The sequence below is a fragment of the Tachysurus fulvidraco genome, chromosome 8, assembly GCF_022655615.1.
Source record: "Tachysurus fulvidraco isolate hzauxx_2018 chromosome 8, HZAU_PFXX_2.0, whole genome shotgun sequence".
Classification (NCBI taxonomy): Eukaryota; Metazoa; Chordata; class Actinopteri; order Siluriformes; family Bagridae; genus Tachysurus; species Tachysurus fulvidraco.
This window is the reverse complement of record NC_062525.1, coordinates 16,541,824-16,562,685: the sequence shown is the minus strand read 5'-3', so window position 1 is coordinate 16,562,685 and position 20,862 is coordinate 16,541,824. Positions and strand designations below refer to the sequence as shown.

General features: G+C 39.6%; 1 protein-coding gene across 11 annotated transcripts in view; it reads right to left on the bottom strand.

The window, feature by feature from the left end:
* Positions 1–10,542: 10,542 nt before the first annotated feature.
* The window catches only part of cacna1g (calcium channel, voltage-dependent, T type, alpha 1G subunit), a 105,330-nt gene continuing 95,010 nt past the window's right edge, over positions 10,543–20,862 (bottom strand). For 4 of the 11 annotated variants that reach the window (XM_047817661.1, XM_047817659.1, XM_047817660.1 and 1 more), the window contains 5 exons: positions 18,960–19,103; positions 17,991–18,113; positions 14,725–14,917; positions 14,265–14,434; positions 10,543–12,078 (listed from right to left, as the gene is read on the bottom strand). In XM_047817661.1, coding sequence (XP_047673617.1) covers positions 11,191–12,078; positions 14,265–14,434; positions 14,725–14,917; positions 17,991–18,113; positions 18,960–19,103 — 1,518 coding nt within the window. In that variant the 3' untranslated portion in view covers positions 10,543–11,190. Of the gene's footprint in view, positions 12,079–12,250; positions 13,936–14,264; positions 14,435–14,724; positions 14,918–17,990; positions 18,114–18,959; positions 19,104–20,862 lie in introns of those variants that run through there. The other 7 variants (XM_047817662.1, XM_047817663.1, XM_047817666.1 and 4 more) reach the window with 5 other exon arrangements.

The window sequence follows — 20,862 nt, the reverse complement described above, 5'->3', positions numbered from 1 at the left end:
CTATGCATAGTGAGCTAAAAATAATCTTCATCCCAAGTTAGTATCGATGTTCCTGACACGTATAGTGAATTTTGTGAGAGACGGATTTGGGGTGAATTTTCGCCCAAAAATACGTTGACCCGCCGCCTTACCATTTTGTCCATTTTTTTGATCGAAAAATTTACGTCGTCTGATCTTTTTCATTTTTCACTATGTGAAAAGGGTTGTTAAAACTAGCATTTTGGTGTAATTAATGAGCATCTATCATGCTCCAGAGCTGAGATTTTAGCTGGAATGCTTTTCAAAGCTAGGTTCAGAATGGGCTACGATTTTGAAAAGCATTATCGCGGAAACTATGCATGATAGGCGAAAAATAATCTTCACCCCAAGTTAGTATTGAGTTTCCTGACATGTATAGTGAATTTGGTGAGAATCGGATTTGGGGTCAATTTTCGCCCAAAAATACGTTGACCCGCCGCCTTACCATTTTGAGCATTTTTTTGACCAAAAAATTTCCGTCGTCTGATCTTTTTCATTTTTCACTATGTGAAAAGGGGGGTTAAAACTAGCATTTTGGTGTAATTAATGAGCATCTATCATGCTCCAGAGCTGAGATTTTAGCTGGAATGCTTTTCAAAGCTAGGTTCAGAATGGGCTACGATTTTGAAAAGCATTATCGCGGAAACTATGCATGATAGGCGAAAAAAAATCTTCACCCCAAGTTAGTATTGAGTTTCCTGACATGTATAGTGAATTTGGTGAGAATCGGATTTGGGGTCAATTTTCGCCCAAAAATACGTTGACCCGCCGCCTTACCATTTTGAGCATTTCTTTTGACCGAAAAATGTACGTCGTCTGATCGTTTTAAATTTTCACTATGTGAAATGGGGGGTTACATATCGCGGAAACTATGCATAGTGAGCTAAAAATAATCTTCATCCCAAGTTAGTATCGATGTTCCTGACACGTATAGTGAATTTTGTGAGAGACGGATTTGGGGTCAATTTTTGCCCAAAAATACCTTGACCATTTTTTAAATTTTCACTATGTGAAATGGGGGGTTACATATCGCGGAAACTATGCATAATAAGCTAAAAGTAATCTTCATCCCAAGTTAGTATTGATCTTCCTGACACGTATAGTTGTTACGCCTTTATGTTTTGAATTTTGCTTATTTTTTTTCTGACTGTCACTGGTGTCTTTCGGTGTCTGGTTCTTGTTTCAGCCCCTCCAATCACGTCACATATCCGCCTGCATGCAATTGGACGATCATCACATGACACGCTATGCCCCGCCTCTTCGTCGTGCTATTGGCTGGCTCTGAATTTTCGGTTGAAAATTTAAACCACGTCGGCGAAAGTGAAAGGGGGGGGAGAGATAGAGAGAAAAAGCCGGTTTTTGAATGGTTGTATGCTGTGGCTTGCATGCCGTACTACCCCCATTGTGGAAAGCACGGTGTATTGTCGAAATTGTGGGTTGATTTAGTCATTTTGTGTTTTCTGCCTCGTTGTATGAGTGTCCTGTTGTATGTGTTTTTCATGTAGATTTTGTAAATATGGTTATATGTGGACCTTGTAAATACACACTATTCGGTGGTTTGTAGGAAGTCGGTGCCAGTTTTGTTATTCGGTTTATTATTGTTTTTGGCTAGATAGGGAGCGAGGGAAGGACATGTACTTTCTTTTCTTTTCTTTGGATTAGGTTAAGGGAGTTGTACTTGTTGAGTTTTATTTATTATTTTGGCCTTTCCGACTTCTGAAGCTGTCACCACCTAAATAAAATAAATACAAGAAGGAAACTGACATGCCACATTCTGTTATTTTTCTTTTTTCTTTTCTATTTTTGTGCTGAGTTTCATTTTTACCTGTATGTTACAGTCTGACCTAGACCCGGTCGTAACAGAATTGGGGGCTCGTCCTGTGCGCTCCGTGTGTTGTTCTTTTCTGATACGTTTGCCGGCGGTTTTGTCTTGGCGTTGGGGGTGTGAGGTTTATTTTATGAGAGATGGCTACAACGTTTGATCTAGATCAGTTTGTTATTTGTCCTACGTTTGAGCAGTTTGAACGATGTCGTAAGGATGACTTATTAACCCTTGCAGACTTTTTCCGCATATCGGTTCCACGGAGTGCCAATAAGCGCGACATCAAGGAGCTGCTGTGTGCGGAGCTGATAAAACAGCGAATTCTTGTTGAGCCTACCGAGGAGGGTCTTGCATTTGATTTAGTTGGTTCTGAGGATTTACCGGCAGCGGAGGCTGGACGTAAATCTGAGGACCCAACGCGCATAGATCCCGCAGTAGCAGCAGGCTCACCGCTGGAGGAGCCCGCGCTGGAGCTCCAACTAAAACAACTTGACCTTGAGTTAAGTCGTCAGCAGTATCAGTCTCAACTAATACAGCTACAAACCTTGGAGTTGGAGGCAAAGAAGGAGATAAAACTCAAGGAGCTGGAGTTAAGGTTTGCTCTTGGAGAGAGGCCAGAATACGGTCCTAATGTACCTCCTGCATCTGCGTCTCCTGCACCTGCGCAGCCTGTGCCTCTACATGAATCATCACCGGTGTTACAGCGTGCACACCAAGGAACCCCGTCTGTAAGTGTTGCTGGGTTTGATGTTAGTAGACATATTGCGTTAGTTCCTATGTTTAGGGAAAGTGAGGTGGACACATATTTCTCTGTTTTTGAGCGCATTGCCGCCACTCTGCAGTGGCCTAGAAACATTTGGACGTTACTATTGCAGTGCAAGTTTGTGGGAAAAGCTCAAGAAGTGTGTTCTGCGTTATCATTAGAACAAAGTATGGATTATGAAACTGTGAAATCATCTGTCTTGAGGGCGTATGAACTTGTTCCGGAAGCCTATCGCCAGAGATTTCGTAAACAGGCCAAAACCGCCAGCCAAACGTACGTTGAGTTTGCGCGTGAGAAATCTGTTTTGTTTGATAAGTGGTGCGCTGCAAACAAGGTGGTTACTTTAGAGCAGTTAAAAGAATTGATTCTGTTGGAAGAATTTAAGTCGTGTCTTTCTGATAAAATGGTGGTTTATCTGAATGTACAAAAAGTCTCTTCGCTGGCTGATGCTGCCGTTTTGGCAGATGAGTTTGTGCTTACTCATCGAACCGTATTTTCTTCTCCGCGGCGTGATGTTTCTGAGAGGGTCTCGGTGAATACTCCTAAGAATGCTAGTGAGTTACGTGAATGTTTTTATTGTCGTGAGTCTGGACATCTCATTGCTGCTTGTCCGGTGTTAACACGCAAAAACCGACGGAAAGCACACAGCAGTCCGAAAAGTGTTGCTTTAGCACATACTCCGCCGCAACACTCTGACAGTTTACTTTCACTTGACTCAGTTGATTCTACATTTGAACCTTTTATTATAGATGGTATGGTCTCTCTTTCTGACACTGGATTGGATTTTAAGTCGGTGCGCATTTTGAGAGACACTGGAGCCGCTCAGTCCTTTATTTTGGAGGGTGTTCTCCCGTTATCGACCAATCTAGTTGTGGTACAGATGTTCTGGTTCAGGGTATTGAACTTGGGGTAGTGAAGGCACCTTTGCATAACATTTATCTTCGATCCGATGTCGTGGCTGGATTTGTTAAAGTTGCAGTTCGATCGCAGTTGCCAGTTAAGGGGGTTTCATTTATTTTGGGCAACGATTTAGTGGGTGGGAAGGTTTTTTGTTGGCCTGTGGTAACTGACAACCCAACTTTGAATGACCGTGATGAGCTGTCACGTGAATTTCCCTCTGTTTTTACTTCATGCGTGGTGACGCCTGCCCAGGCCCGAAAAATGAAGGATGCTGATGATCTTTCAGACTCATTTATGTGTAGTACAAATCCTCTGTGTGAGAGCATTCCCGAGAGTGATATGATCCGCAGTTCTGAAACTGACCCAGACATTAAAGTTATTTCTGTACTGAAGGAGGAATGTGATAAGCTTGGTGTTGGACGTTCACAACTGGTGGAAGCCCAGCAATCAGACCCTTCACTCTCTCCGTGTATTGCTGCAGTTGTGGAAAAGTCAAACTTGGCTAACTATTCAACAGCTTATTTCTTTGATGGTGATGTGTTAATGCGTAAATGGGCACCTCCAAACTCGGATCATGATTGGAGGTCAGTCTTTCAAGTGGTGGTTCCCAAGCCGTATAGAACCCAAGTTTTAAGTGTCGCCCATGACCATGATCTCTCTGGCCACTTAGGGGTGAGAAAGACCTATAGTCGTGTGTTAAAGCATTTCTTTTGGCCTGCCATGAAGTCCGATGTCAGCAGTTATTGCCGTTCGTGTCATGTTTGTCAAGTAGCGGGTAAACCTAATCAGGCTATTCCCCCTGCACCTCTTCAGCCTATACCTGTAATGGGTGAGCCTTTTGAAAGAATTTTGATAGACTGTGTGGGCCCCCTTCCTAGAACCAAGTCTGGAAATACCTACTTGCTAACTATGATGTGTGCTGCTTCTAGGTACCCTGAAGCCATACCATATATGTGGACCTTGTAAATACACACTATTCGGTGGTTTGTAGGAAGTCGGTGCAAATTTTGTTATTCGGTTTATTATTGTTTTTGGCTAGATAGGGAGCGAGGGAAGGACATGTACTTTCGCTTCTTTTCTTTGGATTAGGTTAAGGGAGTTGTACTTGTTGAGTTAGAGGGAGTTTTATTTATTATTTTGGCCTTTCCGACTTCTGAAACTGTCACCACCTAAATAAAATAAATACAAGAAGGAAACTGACATGCCACGTTCTGTTATTTTTCTTTTTTTTTCTATTTTTGTGCTGAGTTTCATTTTTACCTGTATATTACGGTCTGACCTAGACCCGGTCGTAACATAGTGAATTTGGTGAGAATCGGATTTGGGGTCAATTTTCGCCCAAAAATACGTTGACCCGCCGCCTTACTATTTTGAGCATTTTTTTTGCCTGAAAAATTTACGTCGTCTGATCTTTTTAATTTTTCACTATGTGAAAAGGGGGGGGGGGTGTTAAATCTAGCATTTTGGTGTTATTTATGTGCATCTATCATGCTCCAGAGCTGAGATTTTAGCTGTAATGATTTTTACAGCTAGGTTCAGAATAGGCGACGATTTTGAAATGCCATATCGCGGAAACTATGCATGATAGGCGAAAAATAATCTTCATCCCAAGTTAGTATTGATCTTCCTGACACGTATAGTGAATTTGGTGAGAATCGGATTTGGGGTCAATTTTCGCCCAAAAATACGTTGACCCCGCCGCCTTACCATTTTGAGCATTTTTTTGACTGAAAAATGTACGTCGTCTGATCTTTTTAAATTTTCACTATGTGAAATGGGGGGATACATATCGCGGAAACTATGCATAATAAGCTAAAAATAATCTTCATCCCAAGTTAGTATTGATCTTCCTGACACGGATAGTGAATTTGGTGAGAATCGGATTTGGGGTCAATTTTTGCGCGAAAAAATATTATTATATCATAATAAATTTTGAATTAAATTATATTATTATTATTACTAAGTGGAATCCGCTTGTTAGTTTTCATCTTCATTGTTGAACAAAATCAAGCCTGATTGAAGGAAAATTATTTCTTGTTGACTGCATTGATTTATGCCAAACAGTTTATTATTCAGCCTGCAGAATGCTGAGTGCATGTAACATGTTTTTAACCTCTGTGCTCTGCTTTTCAGTACTTTAATTATATGATGCGTTGGAGCATGCAGTTCTACTTATCAGTCTAGTATGCAGAGATCATCTGTCACAGTGTCTTGTGGTGTGCTAACACTACATTTATGATGAAAATGCTGTGTCTTCTGTGAGCTGGACAAAAGGCACAGACCTCCTAAAGAGTCCGGTTCCAGGTAAATAACTCCCTGGAAAGAAGGTAAACAGTGGATTTTACTTTTAACCTTTGGAAGAGTTTATTTTGTTGTTGTCTCTCACCTTAAAGCCAACAGTGCTGTATCCAAAAGCTGTATCCATCCTCCAGAAGGTTATCGTGAGGCAAAAACTGAAACTTGTTAAGATTCTGCAACCTGAAGTACAAAGCTGTGAAAAGTGGAAAGTCTGAGCACGTAATGTTACCTACTGTCACCGAAACAAAGCTAGTCCTAGGAGGCCAAAGACCATTTACTTTGTGGATGTTGAATAAGTCAATAAAATAGACTTTTAGGTAGTTTTACTCCTGCTATTTTTTGAAATTGGAGGAAAAACCTGAGTGTACCTTTAGTATTATTACTTTTTTCCAGTCACATTTGTCAAAGGTGTGAAACACTTGATGTCTATTAAAGAAACGAAGTGAACGGTGCACACAAAACTGTCTTTATAGATTTCTTCACGATTCTCTCGGGTTGAATGGGTTTATGGCATTTAATAGTCATGTTTTTTGAAGATAATTACACAACTTTATTCTTCTAAATCAACTTCCATGCTTAGTCAATAAACTGTCTCATCATTGATGTTAAATGCTTTAAAAACAATGTCCTAGTGATGTTCTACTGATGTTGTAGAGTTATATTTTTAAAGAAAGACTTCAATAGGTTTAATATGAATCAAGACTAGTGTCATTCTCTATGATATAAATCACAAAAACACAATTCCGAGGATAGAATGGTGATTATGTTGAGAATATGTCGAGCTTTTCGATAGTGTCTGCTTTTGTAAGTCAGGCTTTCTTTGGAAAACAGAGAAAGTATAAAATTGTCCTGTGATCGCAGAAGTTTAATATTTACAGCTGAACACTTCTGTAATCATACAACATCAATGCTTGAAGCTCAAAGTACTGTAATCATTAAACACTGTCATGCATGTACTGAAGGATTTTTTCAACACACTTAGTACTGTGTGACTTTCCAGTATACAGCTGTTTGGGAGTAATGAGACATAATATAATGATCTGGTGTCACCCAGATTTGTGTAAAACTGCTTTGTGACAATGTCTTGTACTGAACGGCGTGGCCAAGCAGCAGGGGGGGAGGGTGGTGTTGGTGTTGGTGGGGTGTCAGGGGATGGGGTACGGATGGGAGCCAAGTCTTGGAATATGTGTTAGGGATGAATGCATGCCTGTGTGTAGTTTACACATAAGGGTTGTGAATTTCAGTAAAAGATGGAAAGCAGATAAACAGAGGGAGTCACAAGGAAGTGAGCTATGAGAGCTGAGTGGTGTGTGCTTGTGCTTGTGTTGTCTCTGTGTGAGACCTTCAGTCACAAAAAGCACTCATGGAAAATAAATAGCTCTTTTAAGCTGTCCAGAGTCTGCCATTTTCTCCTTATCCTCCCGACCATCCTCCCGTGTGTGTGACATATACTGTATAAATAAAATTTTACTGAATTGAATACACCTTATTCTGTGGTTTTATTTCATACAGGAAATTTTTTTTGGAAAAGTCCAAAAAAGCTTAAGATGTGTAGCATATTGTAGAAATGTTGTGAAACTCTACTTAGTAAAAGAAAAGACCATCAAGACCAATGAGATTATGTCTCTGAATATTGGCGGATATTAGATTCTTATTAGATATTAGATACTTTCCTTATGCATGCTAAAGATCTGATAACAGAAAAACATTTTCTTAAACATAGAACATATTTCCTTTCCTTCCTTTCTAATCTGTTAAGTAATTGTAAAGTAAACATGGAATATGAAGTCAATATGGCATGTATCTGGTTAAATAAATGAAGGAAATCCACTTTGCTTGTTTAATCATTAAAATTTGGATGCAGTGCAAGAAATATGCAACTATTTTTAAGCAAATGATATTATAAGCAGGGAGACTTCCATGAAATGACTGCTATCACTAAATCTTACATTCAACTAGAGTATTATAAAAACTATATAAATCAAATATAAGGGTTTTGGGGGGAAGCTGATCTGTGCTCTAAGCCCTAAAATACTGCATCATATAGAGCTAAACAAATGCAGATATATGCAAAGGAGTACATCAAAGCCCTTCACATGCTGACATGTTCTTCTCTGAACTAAAAACTATTGGGTTTCCTGAACTAAATTAAGTATTTTTTTATTAAATATATTAGTCTGGTTAATCCCAAAATTCTAAAAGGAGAAAATTTTACTTTTTCAGTCTGTGGTACAGGAGCATCAGGGACATTTTATGTGGTATTTGATCAGCTTCAGCTGTTTAGCAGTTTGAGTTAAACTGATTCTTTACCCAACATGTGCAGGAAAATAGCTTAAGCAAGAATAAAGAGTAAATAAAAATATTTCCTTGTTTTGGTGAAATACAATATATATGGCCAAAACACCTGACCCTTACTGGCATATGTGGATCTTCCCCAAACTGTTGCCACACTTATCTGCAACATCTTTGTATGCTGTAGCATTAAGATTTCCCTTCACTGGAACTAATGCCTCTTTTCCACCGGAAAGAACCGGGTGCTGGTTCAGAGCTAGCGCTGGTGCTGGTTCAAAGTTGGTTCCACTGGCGAACCTTCTAAGAACCGGTTTGCCTTTCCACCGCATAGAGAGCCATCACAGCGCCGAATGTGACGTCACTGTATACGTGTCACGTGTCCCAGCAACGTTAGCGCAGCAGCGGCAAACACAAACACATCAACAATGGCGGATGTTGCTTTACTGTTAATGCTCATGGCTCTTCGAACCTACATTGGCATCCAAATGTGACGAATAAAACGTGTTCGTGCAGCAGCCCCATGTAATCTGTATAAACGGAGGTTGTAATCGAAAAGTACATAACGCTATTTTATCATTAACACAGAATTAGCCTTAGCATGTAGCTACCTACTATCATGTGTGCTGATAATGTATCATATTGCGGTAAAGTAAAAGTGTATTAAACATTAGTATACTTAAGGTACATTATCAAATGCGCTAACAGTAGCCCCACCCCCAGCTCCTGACGCAAGCGGTTCTTAAGTCTAGACCAGCAACGTTTTGGTGCTACTTAAGAACCACTTTTCCTGGTTCGGAGCCGGTGCTTTGGTGGTCGAAACAGAAAGAACTGGTTCTAAATTAGGCTTTGGCTCCGAACCAGCACTCGAACTGCCTCGGTGGAAAAGGGGCATAAGAGGCCCAAAGCTGAACCAGCATGACAAAAGCATGACAAGAACACACACACACAAAAAAAATTAAATAAAAAAGCAAGATCCAAAAACTCGTTTTATCACATTTGCATTGGTAAATTTGAGTGGCCTGCACCGAGCCCTGTCCTCAACCCCACTGAACACCTTTGGTTTCAGTTGGAGCCCCAACGTCACCCCAGTCCTACTCGCACTCAGGCTCACAGATTCTCTTGTGGCTGAATGAGAAAATCCCTTCAGTCTTACTACAAATTTGAGAAGAAGCCTTCTCAGAAGAGTGAACGTTATCACAGAAGCAAATGGAGATGAAATCTGTGCTTGGATTTTCAGCAAGCACATATAGGCAATCCACAAACATTTGGCCATATACTGTAGTGTATAGTTTTGGCTTCCCATACAAAAGAAAAAAAAAAAGATTTCGGCTGTTTGATAGAATCGAGGAACAATGACATTTTCCCAGTCCACCACACACTCATATATTATATACATTCTGCTGTGCTACAGTACATGAAATCCAGTTTGTTAAACAAACAGAAGATAAATTTAAATTTCTACAAATTTCAAACCAAATCTACTTACATACAGCATTCGGAAACAGATGCTTTTTTCAGCATCCTAAATCAAAATCACATTTTTTTTCAATAGCTGAAGGTTCAAGAGATAATTTTCTATTTATTTATTTCTGAAAGGTGGGAAACGTGGAGCTGGGATGAGCTACTGAATTATAATGTTTTAGTGTCTCTGATGTCAGCGGCCAAGGCACTTAAAACTACAATGAAAAATGTTTTTCACATGAAATAAAAACACAACTGTTAAATTAGCTTATTGCAAATGCCTCCCAAAACACACACACACACACACACACACACACACACACACACACACACACACACACACACACACACACACACACACACACACACACACAAACTCACACAGTCCCCAGGGCGTAAAGGAGATAAATACATAAAGCAAAACATTACATAAAAAAGCCAAACATTCTGAGGAGAACTGAGAAAAAAAGAAATCAGAAGATTAATATCAGCCTGTAGGTTGGAAGGATGTGCTGGAAACAGGTTTAACACACACATGTATTTTGATCATGTTACATTGATAATCAGCTGAAACTTGCTAAAAAAAAATGGAAAAATAAGACAGCTGGTTTGGATATTATTTTGATACTGAAATGTATTTTGCCTAATAAATGTGAATTTTACATTAATTCCTTAAAAAAGAGTCTACAGAACTCAATGCATGTTATGCCAATATCACAGGTCAATGTCACAGGGTTCATAAACATAAAAGAAACGAATGGCCGCACGTAGTGTTTGCTTTTTGATGAATAGGCCAGTAATGAGACTGTGCGGTGTTGATCACAGGGCATATCTCAGCACAGCAAACACAAATAAGGCTAATTATTCAACTCACTAAGATCATTTGCTTGTGTTTAAAAATCAAAGAGCAGTTTAATGAGTTATATATACTGTGTGAGTATATATATATATATATATATATATATATATATATATATATATATATATATATATATATATATACTACAAATACATGGATCTTAAAAAAAAAGAACATTTCCTTTTTTTAATCCTACCTAAAGCTAAAAATATCCTATGGTGAAAAAATAAAGCAAAACAACAAATAATTTCAACATTGAAAAGTCACAAAGGGACACAAATAAAAATATATTGAAATTAAAAAAATCTACATCTGTACAAATACTATGGCCCAATAATTTAAGAAAATAGTGTCTCTAAAACGTTCATATTGCTTTGTACCTTCACCACTGCTCTTGTGGAAGAAGAGCTGTGCTAAAAAGTCTCCAAAACAGCCAGAAGGAGCCCTGTGGGGGCCCCAATAACAACATTTAATAGGAGGTCATAGGATTGCCAGCATACGCCTGCTGGCATGATGGAAGAGAAACTGTTCTGTTATTAGCTTGGTTTGTCCTCATTACAGTGTCGTTTTGATTTTCTTTTTTGGCAGTACAGAACAAGACAAGAAATGGTCACTACTCATCATGATCATTGGTTATTCACCATTGTTGTGTTTAACACTATTACTCTCTATGCTATTATTACTATTATCACTGTCATGGACACACAAAGTGCATTGTCTTGTTAACTCGTGCATATATGCATTCGTATGCACTTTTGTGCATTTGTGTGTACATGTTCAGTGCTCAGAGCTTGATTTCTCAAAGGAGAAGTTGGGCAGAGTTAATAGCTTGGGGTTAGAAACCCCTTCTTGGGGCAACCCATCTCCTCCTCCACCCAGATCAAATGAGTCCTTGGATTCACTGGAGGGGGCTCTCCTTCTCAGGCAGGTGTCCCTGCTGGGCAGAGAGGGTGGCATTGTACCCATTCCAGTGTCCAACACTATCTGGAAGTCCCTCGGAAGCACCAGCCCCTCTGGAGGATCCACAGAGATGCAAGGAGGGCTCATTTTCTTCTTCTTGCGTGTCCGGGGCGAGGGCTGTTGTAAGCTGTCTGCGCGTGACACAAAGCCAGAGGAAACTGAGCTCCTCTGGGGGCTGCTTTCCGTCGATGGACAAACCTCAATGGAGTGGCGTCGTGGGTCATCAAGCCAGGATGATGGCCGTGGCAGTAGTAGTGGTGCCCGCCTACTCTGCACGTCTGCACTGTGATACTTCTTGAATTGCCTCAGAGATGGGATGCGGCCTTCACACAGCCCTCCCCCAAATCCACCTCCTCTAATGCAGTCCTGACCCCTATTATCTTTAAAGCCTGATCGGATTATTTGCGACACCTCCTGATCCACGGGGTCCTCCTCTGAAGATTTGTCATTGGCAGAGGGAGAGCAACGGTGCCTGGAGCAGATGTTGTATTGATCATGGGGGTTGTGCTGTGTGTGCACACTGCCACGCAGTGGTTTGGGAGAAGCACCTGGTGTTGCAGGAACGAGGAAAAGTGACGGTTGGGGAAACTGCTGCAGTGCTGGGAATGTAGTGCGAGGAGTGGAGAGTTCACCAAGCCCCATGGGGCTCTCATTCTCCTCTCCTTTAGTGTACAAGGCCTCCTGAGAGTCAGTGCTCACTGCCACCTGAGGAAAGCAGGGGTGGGAGAGGTGGAAGTGAGAAGGAAGGGTACGGGGGAGAGTGTTTAAGGCATGATAAGATGAGAAAGTAAGGTTGTTAAAATGAGGCTGAAAGGGATTACAAGAGCTGGGAATGATGAGCAGTGGGTTTAGAGTAGAGTTCACCATTTGTAAGTCAGCATGCTGTGCTCTGCCAAGTACAGAAGTTAATAATAATAATAATAATAATAATAATAATAATAATAATAATAATAATAATAATAATAATAATTGTTGTTGGTGGTTTTGATTCTCCTTTCTGTTCACAGAAATAATGCCTTGTAAATAATGCCATGAACTGGTATGTGCACTACACCAAAATGTTGTTCAGGGCAAGGCAGAGGTTGCAACATCAGTATCTACCCTTTCCTCTTATCTCACCATTTTCTCTCAATTCATTACATGTCTGGTGATTTGTTCCTTTAATTTAAGTAAATTGAAGTACATAGGCTTTAGCCATCATTAAAGGCAAAAAAATGTAATGATATGAATAGCACTTCTGAACTAGGGCCGAGGACCTTTTACCATGATCCTATTTATCCTGTTTAGCAGACTGCACTCTGAGCCACTGAACTATACTGTAAGAGACCACAAACAACCTCCTTTCTCCAGGTAGGGATACATGCCAGAGGTAACACTTTGAATCAGTCGACTATAAAGTTACCTTCTGCTCATATGTCCAGTAGGAGAAATGTGGTGGTAGTGTACTTCAAAGAAGGGCTAAAGATCAAGCAGATTTATGTATGAATTTCGACAGCTGAAGGGCAGAACCGAACTAAATGGTGTGTGTGTGTGTGTGTGTGTGTGTGTGTGTGTGTGTGTGTGTGTGTGTGTGTGTGTGTGTGTGTGTGTGTGTGTGTGTGTGTGTGTGTGTGTGTGCTACCACCTTCCTGTTTACCGGAGCAGGTGTGCATAATATAGACATCACTGCCACCTAGTGGTCACTAGATATTACTGAACAATGAATTAACATATTCATTTCTGTAGGCACTTGGTGAAGGCTAAATACACTTACAGTACTTAAGTACACTTCCTGACTGAAATGGCAAATGAATAAAAATGTTTAATGATGTTAAATGACTCTACAATTAAAATTAGTAAAATTTAAAATTTCAACTGCAGCAATATATAATAAAACATGAACTTACTAAAGCTTACTCATGCAAATGCAAATCAAACTCATGCAAATCTTCAAGAAGAGCTTTATCCTGCCTAGAGGATATTCTATTCCTGTAACATAGTATGTGGCTGGTAAACACTCTGGATGGGGTGCCAGTCCATCATAGAGAACCATGCACACCCCCATTCCCACACACGTTCATCTCTGGGCAATTTACCACAGACGATCAACCTACAGCCGCTATTTCTGTTTCTGGGACGTGGAAGAAATCTGGAGGATCTTTAGGAGAACATGTGAAACTCTAGAAAGACAGTAACCAAAACTCAGGAATGAACTGGAGACTCTGAAAGTGTGAAATGATTAAAAAAATTGGACACTAGACCATTGGACATCTCTTTCTTGTTGGGCAGAGAAATGTTGGTGACATCTCTCTGTCCTCTGCTCAGGACAATAAACACTGTACCTGATCTTAACCCTTCTTCTAATGTTTGTCCCTTACAGTAGCACTGGTGAAATGCAGTGGAGCATGGAGATTATGGTAAGATTTTGAAAAGGAGAAAAGGCTTTATGAAAGGAGTCAGGATCGAGGGGTGTGGGAACAAATGTGAAAGATGCTGGAGGCTACCACTCCAGCTCTCTCAGCAGCAGGAGTATCTGTGTCTCAGGAGCAGGCTGGGGTCCGGTGTGTGCTGTACCATGCTGATCTGATCAGGATTAGTCACATTAGTGGATACACAGGGCACAAGAAGAAAAGGAGAAGAAAAAAGAAGAGGAAGAAGAGAATTCAGGAAGAATTATGAGCAATGGGCAATGGACTAGACCAGAGGACAGGTCTGTCATGCAGAGGTCTCCAAATATACTACATAAAACAGACAGAAGATACAGTACATTGAATACAAAGAGAGACAATGACTAAGCAACGACTAAGTAGCAGGTGCGGAGAAGAAACTCACAAAGATGTTGATGAATCACAGTCAGTGTTGAGTGTTGGAGAGAAAGCTGTAAATGTGCCAAGCGTATGGGTAGAGCTCACCTGTCTGCGCAGGGTACGGGAGAGTGTGTGTCCATGTCGAGGGGGAGGAATTCTGGGGATACACTCTGAGTCAGACAGGCTGTGGGGACTGATGGGCCGGAAGAGCTCTGTAGGTACAGTGAGCTGCTGTGTGGTCTCCTCTGTCTGAGACTGTACAGAGCTAATGGAGCCTATGAATGGAGATTAAGCTTATTTAATGTGATAAATATTCAGGAACTCTCATGATTTTTAGCAAAGAATCATTTAAGGTACGTGTTTTTTATTAGAACATATTGAATATATTTATTACTGATATAGCAACAGACATTTTTATTTTATATTTATATATATACAGTATTATAAAAATGTCTGTATTGTGGATACAGTATTTAATTATACCATATTTAGCTGTTACATTCTTGCTATCATGTGCTAATGCTCTATGCTAATAGCTACAGGGATAGGTGTCTTTGTGCTGCACCTGACTGAGTCTGCTGAGATGAGGTCATGAGGGTTGTTGAGGATGGGATGGGCTGGTGGGGCAGGAACATGTAGCTGTCGTTGGGTAAGGAGTGTGCACGCCCCACTGAAGTCTTCTTCACACACAGCAGGTGCTCTTCCAGATGTTCTTGTGGCTGCACAGACTCAGTTGTTGGTTCAGGAGGATCTGTATTCTGAAGGGCAAAGGAAAGCATCGTGAGAAGAGCTGTAAAGTGAGCTTGAGCCAGGGGTATGAAAACCGGTGCATCTCCCTTACAAAACATATACACAGTACCTACAGGACAGGTTAGCACACTGAAACGAAAGGCACACTGGCTATAGGGAGGAGACTGAGCTTTTTGACCTGTTGTGGTCAACATTAGCTTTATGCTCTTTAGTAACTGTCCTCTCTGACAATGGCAAAGAGCCATAGCTTTGTTTTTTCCTCACTAAAATATCAGACATTTGTTATTGGAAAAGAACTCCCACCAGGCTCCTCCCTTCCAAAGCCATATCTAGAGCCTTCACTACTGCAGCTAGCAGACATGAGAAGCCAACCCGTATGTTTTTAAAAAGACATTGTGGACATGGTATTATGGGGAAACATGATTACAAAATACCAGTCAAGACAGTGACAAAGCTGATAAAAATCATGGAGCTTGAACATAACCATACACATATACTGACACATAAAGATGATAAGGCAGAACCACTCAGAGAAAGACAAGGTAGAGAAGTCCACATGTGAGAAAGGACAGAGACAGAGGTGAAAAAACAGACGGGAAAGTAGCAGGGAACAGGACTACTCTACTGGTTTGGACACAGCCAGTCATGGGACATGTGGGACATGGCCAGTCAAGAGCGTGTGTGAGAGAGAGAGAGAGAGAGAGAGAGAGAGAGAGAGAGAGAGAGAGAGAGAGAGAGAGAGAGAGAGAGAGAGAGATGCGGGTGTTTAGGAAACCCAAGAACTTCCAGTCAAACTTGTCCTTTAGACCCAACCAGGGTAAAATTAATCAATTCCATTCAAGACTAATTCAACTGATATTCTACACTAATAGAAGCACCATTTCTTAAAAGAAGATTAACTTAACTTGTAGCCACGATAACTAATATCCTTATGTGTTACCACAATATTTTACCCTGCAACATGTTTTGGGCTGTAAAGTTAAACATATTAAGTCATATTAAATACAGTAGAGAGTACAGTATGTTCATTATTAAATAACAAGAACTGTTCCGTGTCCCAAGATCTGATCTTTTAATCCAAGCTTAATTTACTTATCCAAAATACCTAATTTTATTCAGCACACTGATTTGTGTAATATTATAAATATAACAGTAGGGTGTGATTTACATCACCGTAACAAAATCTGAATGTCAGACCTCAGAGCTCTAGGCATCCCCAGAGCGCACGTTAGGAACCGCTTACTAGCCAGATTACTATTTCTAATTTTGCCTTCTTTTCATTCATTATTTATTATCCTATTTGTCCATCTCTGTTGATCATAAATCATATTGAATTTGACATTAAAGGGTCTAAAGTTCAAATTTTCTGTCCTCCAATTATTTCCAGGATTATGCTTGTCTTTAATGGTAGCAGTCTAGATACCTAAATCTTGAGGGATCTACAATTACATAATTTTAATGATCTGAATACAAATTAAACACCTGCATACTTATCTTATTGAATCTGAAAATGTTTCATGGTAATTACACACAGAGATGAGAAATACGTATTTAGACACTATTATTTTTGTTATTTTATATTCTTCCAGTGCATACACAAACTGTCCACTTTAATAGGAACACCTGTACACGTGCCGAAAATGTGTGAACAGCACAATGTAAATAATACCACAGATAGATGTAACGTTCACATCAAACATCAGAAGAAAGAAAAAGTGTGATCTCTGTGACTTAAACCGTGGCATGATTGGTGGGGTCAGATGGATTGGTTTGAGTATTTGAACTGCAGATCTCCTGGGATTTTCTCTAGAGTTTACACAGCATGTGTATATATATAATGTTTTTTGGGTTTTGTGCTTAATTTTTCAAACAAAAAAGTATGTATTCAGAAGTACAAGCAAATATAGGTTTAAATAAGAATACTGACAAGAAAAGGGGGCTCAGACACTATGTTAAAAAGTATAAAAATGATGCTATTGCTTGGAAAGATTTCACATGACAGGTAGCAATTATTGTGAAGGTGGAGGAACTTCTTATACAGAAGCTACAGAACCAGAGCAAACACCTCAAATATCTCTTGGTTTGATAATAAAGTAGACAGATGGAACTGTAATTACACAGATATCTCTAATCTTAAACCTCATACACTCAATGGACATCTCAAAGCATTTAGCTTCTCATGTTCAGAGAAAGAACAATCGTGCGTATGTTCCCAAGAACACCATAGTGAAGTACAGATGTGGGAGCATCAGGATATAGGGCTGCTTCTCTGAAAACAGTACTACAGCATTGAAAGAAACATGATTGGAATGACATTCTGCAGCACATTAGAGGAGAATTTTATCTTTTTGGCTAAGAAACAATCAGAGGAGAAGATTGGCGTTTCAGCAAGACAATGTCCTCCAACCTACAGCCAAAATAACCTTGTAACATTTAGGAATGTAGACAATATGCCAAGTGGAATGGGTAAAAATTAAACCACAATGCTACAAAAAGTGAATTAATTCGCACCGTAAATGCCTCAAAGATGTAATTACCAACAACAGCCTAGCAGCAAAGTACTACATGTGAGAGACTCCCTAATCCAGAGCAACTGACACTTTATATTACTTCTATACATCTTAGCAATTGAGGGTTAAATGCCTTGCTCAAGAACCCTGGCAGTGGATACTCGGTGGCCCTGGGATTCAAGCCCATACCCTTCAGATCAGTGTTTCGCATCTCAACCACTAAGCTACCGCATCTCTGTTGTACTAATGTTCATATGTGGTGTCGGAATACCTCATCACTTAAATTAGATTTTTTATCTCTTTTTTGATTATGAATAAAAACTTTTTTGTTCAAATACAAAGTCACAAGACATTATGTGTTTAACTATAAGAAGTGGATATACACACTCAATGTATATTTAATAACAAGTCTGAATAATAGTGTCTGAATACTTATTTCACCTCACTGTACTGTACACAATGCCACAGGAGCACACGGAAAACTGGAAGCTCTGGAAGATTACTGGAAGCTCTATAAGGAAAGACCTAGGACCCGCAAAGATGAATGAACAGTTGCTCTACTGTTAAGTACATTGCAATCCAGACTGGTTAGTAAGAGGGGATTAAAATCATCAGGGACAGAGTCATCCGTCAGAGCTAAGGACCAGGATTTCTCCGATGCCAGAGACAGAGCTTCCATCTCAGCTAGGGGGATCTAAAGAGGAAGAGATGAGGCCAGGGTGAGAACAGAGCCCATCTGGCCACATGCAATTAGAGACACACATCGACACACACTCACACAGGATTGTCTTGTGCCAGAATAAAGAATCCTTTTCTAATGATCCATATTCATTTGCTGTTTTCGTTTGCTATTTTTTTTTGCAAATGCAGGATATAGCAAGTATTTGCAGACACTGGCACTAATCGCATTGCAGAAATCAGATTAGTAATTCGATTTTATAATTAAATCCAACAAAAAGTAATCATAATATATAAAATGCTACATCACATATTTATTGATGTAAAGCAGGATTTGTTTTATTGGCATTTTCACCCATCTTAGGCTTTCAGAATGCTGGCAGATTCAGTGACTGGCACAGAAACTTTAAGCTGAAGCAAATTGCAGAATACAGTATGTGCTCTAAAGACATAAATTATCTGCAATTACATCAGCAAGCTTTTAAGATCGCACATTTTGCTAACTTAACAACATTTTCTGCAAAGCTAACAGTGTTCTGCAAAAAAAAATTGCATCGTTCTACAGCAATACAGTTCATTGATCCTCACTTTATGACATTCAGGACCGAACAGTAAAGCTTTGGGTAAACAAATTTACAGAAGAGTTTTGTGTTTGTTGGATAAAATTAACATTCTCACAGCCCTTATTTTCATTAACAATTCCTCTCATGGACAAGAACCTGGTTTATTGTAGAGCAGATATTTCTGAATTACTTAGTGAGCACAAACGCAAGTGTTTCACAGAGAAAGACAGAAAGGCCAAAGACAGAGAGAGAGAGAAGGCATGGTGTTAGGCAGCAGGGTGCACAGGGGAGCCATTGACCTGTTTCTCATTGCAGTACTTGCTGGGGAGAGGGGGCAGAGCGTAGTAGTGGCAGATGGAGCCAGAAAGGTTGTCCATTAGGCTGAGCTCTCCTTCCATTGAGCCCTGGATCACCAGGGATACCGAGTCAAACATGGGCCTCCGCTACAGACCCAGCCATTTGCAGACAGAAAAAGAGAGAAAGACAGAGCAGACAGAGACATAGACACAGGCAGAGGAAAGGAGAGGTAGTGGGAAAGCAACAGTTCATAGACAGGAGAAGCAAGGAAGGAGAGAAGTTCATAGACAGGTCAAGAGGCCATGTGGAGGTTAGACATATATGTAAAGAGAACAAATAAAGCAGAATACAGTAAATAAGACCCTCAGTGTGCTATAATGATAAGTAAAGACCACCTACTTACCTTATTTTGTGAGATTAGATACACGTTTTAATACAGTGCAATTTTATGTTTTATTTTAATTGCACAGATAAGTAATTGTAAGACCTGCATTTAATCCCAAGTCTTTTCATTAAATCCAAAGAGTAACATGAATATATTATGGTATATAGTATATATGGTATATTAAAGTACACGCTGAAGCAATGCAAACAGAATACCTGGTGTTACACACCATAATCCATCTGTACTTCACTCTACCCCAAGCCATGACCACCTCTATTATTTTTATTTTTTTATTCCAGGACCAGTAACATCCTTATGTTGCCTTGATGTGAAATATTTCAGCTCGACACTGTGATTTTGCATGGGCCTGAAAAAGCAGCAGCAACATGAGCCGCATTATTCACACAGACGATGCGAATCTTATGTACATTAAGAAGATAAACGCAACATATTTTTAATAAATGTACTAATAAATACTGAGGTATTAAATGTACTGTGAAATATACTCTGCTGTTATCATGATTGTTGCTGGGATGAGTCTGAAATTTAAAAATAAAAATAAAAACGTTAATCTTACGTTTAAAAATGATTGAAAAATCAAAAAAAGCCTTTCTTTGAAGGTGACATGAGAGTTTGTTCAATTTCATCTATCTGTAATAGGAAAACTGGTTAGTTTTAATGCTTATGAACATGTGAGACACAGTTAATGCCAGTTTATTTATCAGCAGGAGCTGGATGGGAAAATGCCCCCTTTTTTTGCTGATCAACACTGGTTCAGCATGTTAGGATAGTGAAGAAGACTATAATTGCACATTTTAATGTAGATATGGTTTGTCTGAATGTTGTCTGACATTTCAAATAACAACCCACAAAATCCATAGTTGATGTTTCTATTCATTTGTAAAATAAATGACTGAAACAGTTAAGGAGATTGTGAGTTTGTTATAGAATGTCACGACACACAAATTTTCAGATTGGCTGGCATGCAAAATCATTTACACACAACTTTATTTAAAGACTATTTGAATGCGACCTTTTGTGTATTGGTATATTAGGCAAACCTCTATTAACGTAATAGGATCAGGATCATTCTATATAGTATATTTTACATGTAGTCCCCCCCCCCCAAAAAAAAAATTAATAAAAAATAAGTATTTGTTTCATTTCCATTTATTAATTGTGTGTGTGTGTGTGTGTGTGTGTGTGTGTGTGTGTGTGTGTGTGTGTGTGTGTGTGTGTGTGTGTGTGTGTGTGTGAGAGAGAGAGATAGATAGATATATATATATATATATATATATATATATATATATATAGATATATATATATATATAGAGAGAGTGTTATAGTTATTTTTAGAGAGAGAGAGAGAGAGAGAGAGAGAGAGAGAGAGAGAGAGAGAGATTATGACTGGTGTTTATTGTAATTGTTTGTTGCCTTTTTGGACTCCTCTCAATGCGTGACTGTCACCCTCAATGCTTGACACTTGACAGCCCTGTACTACTACTACAAGCATAGTGTAG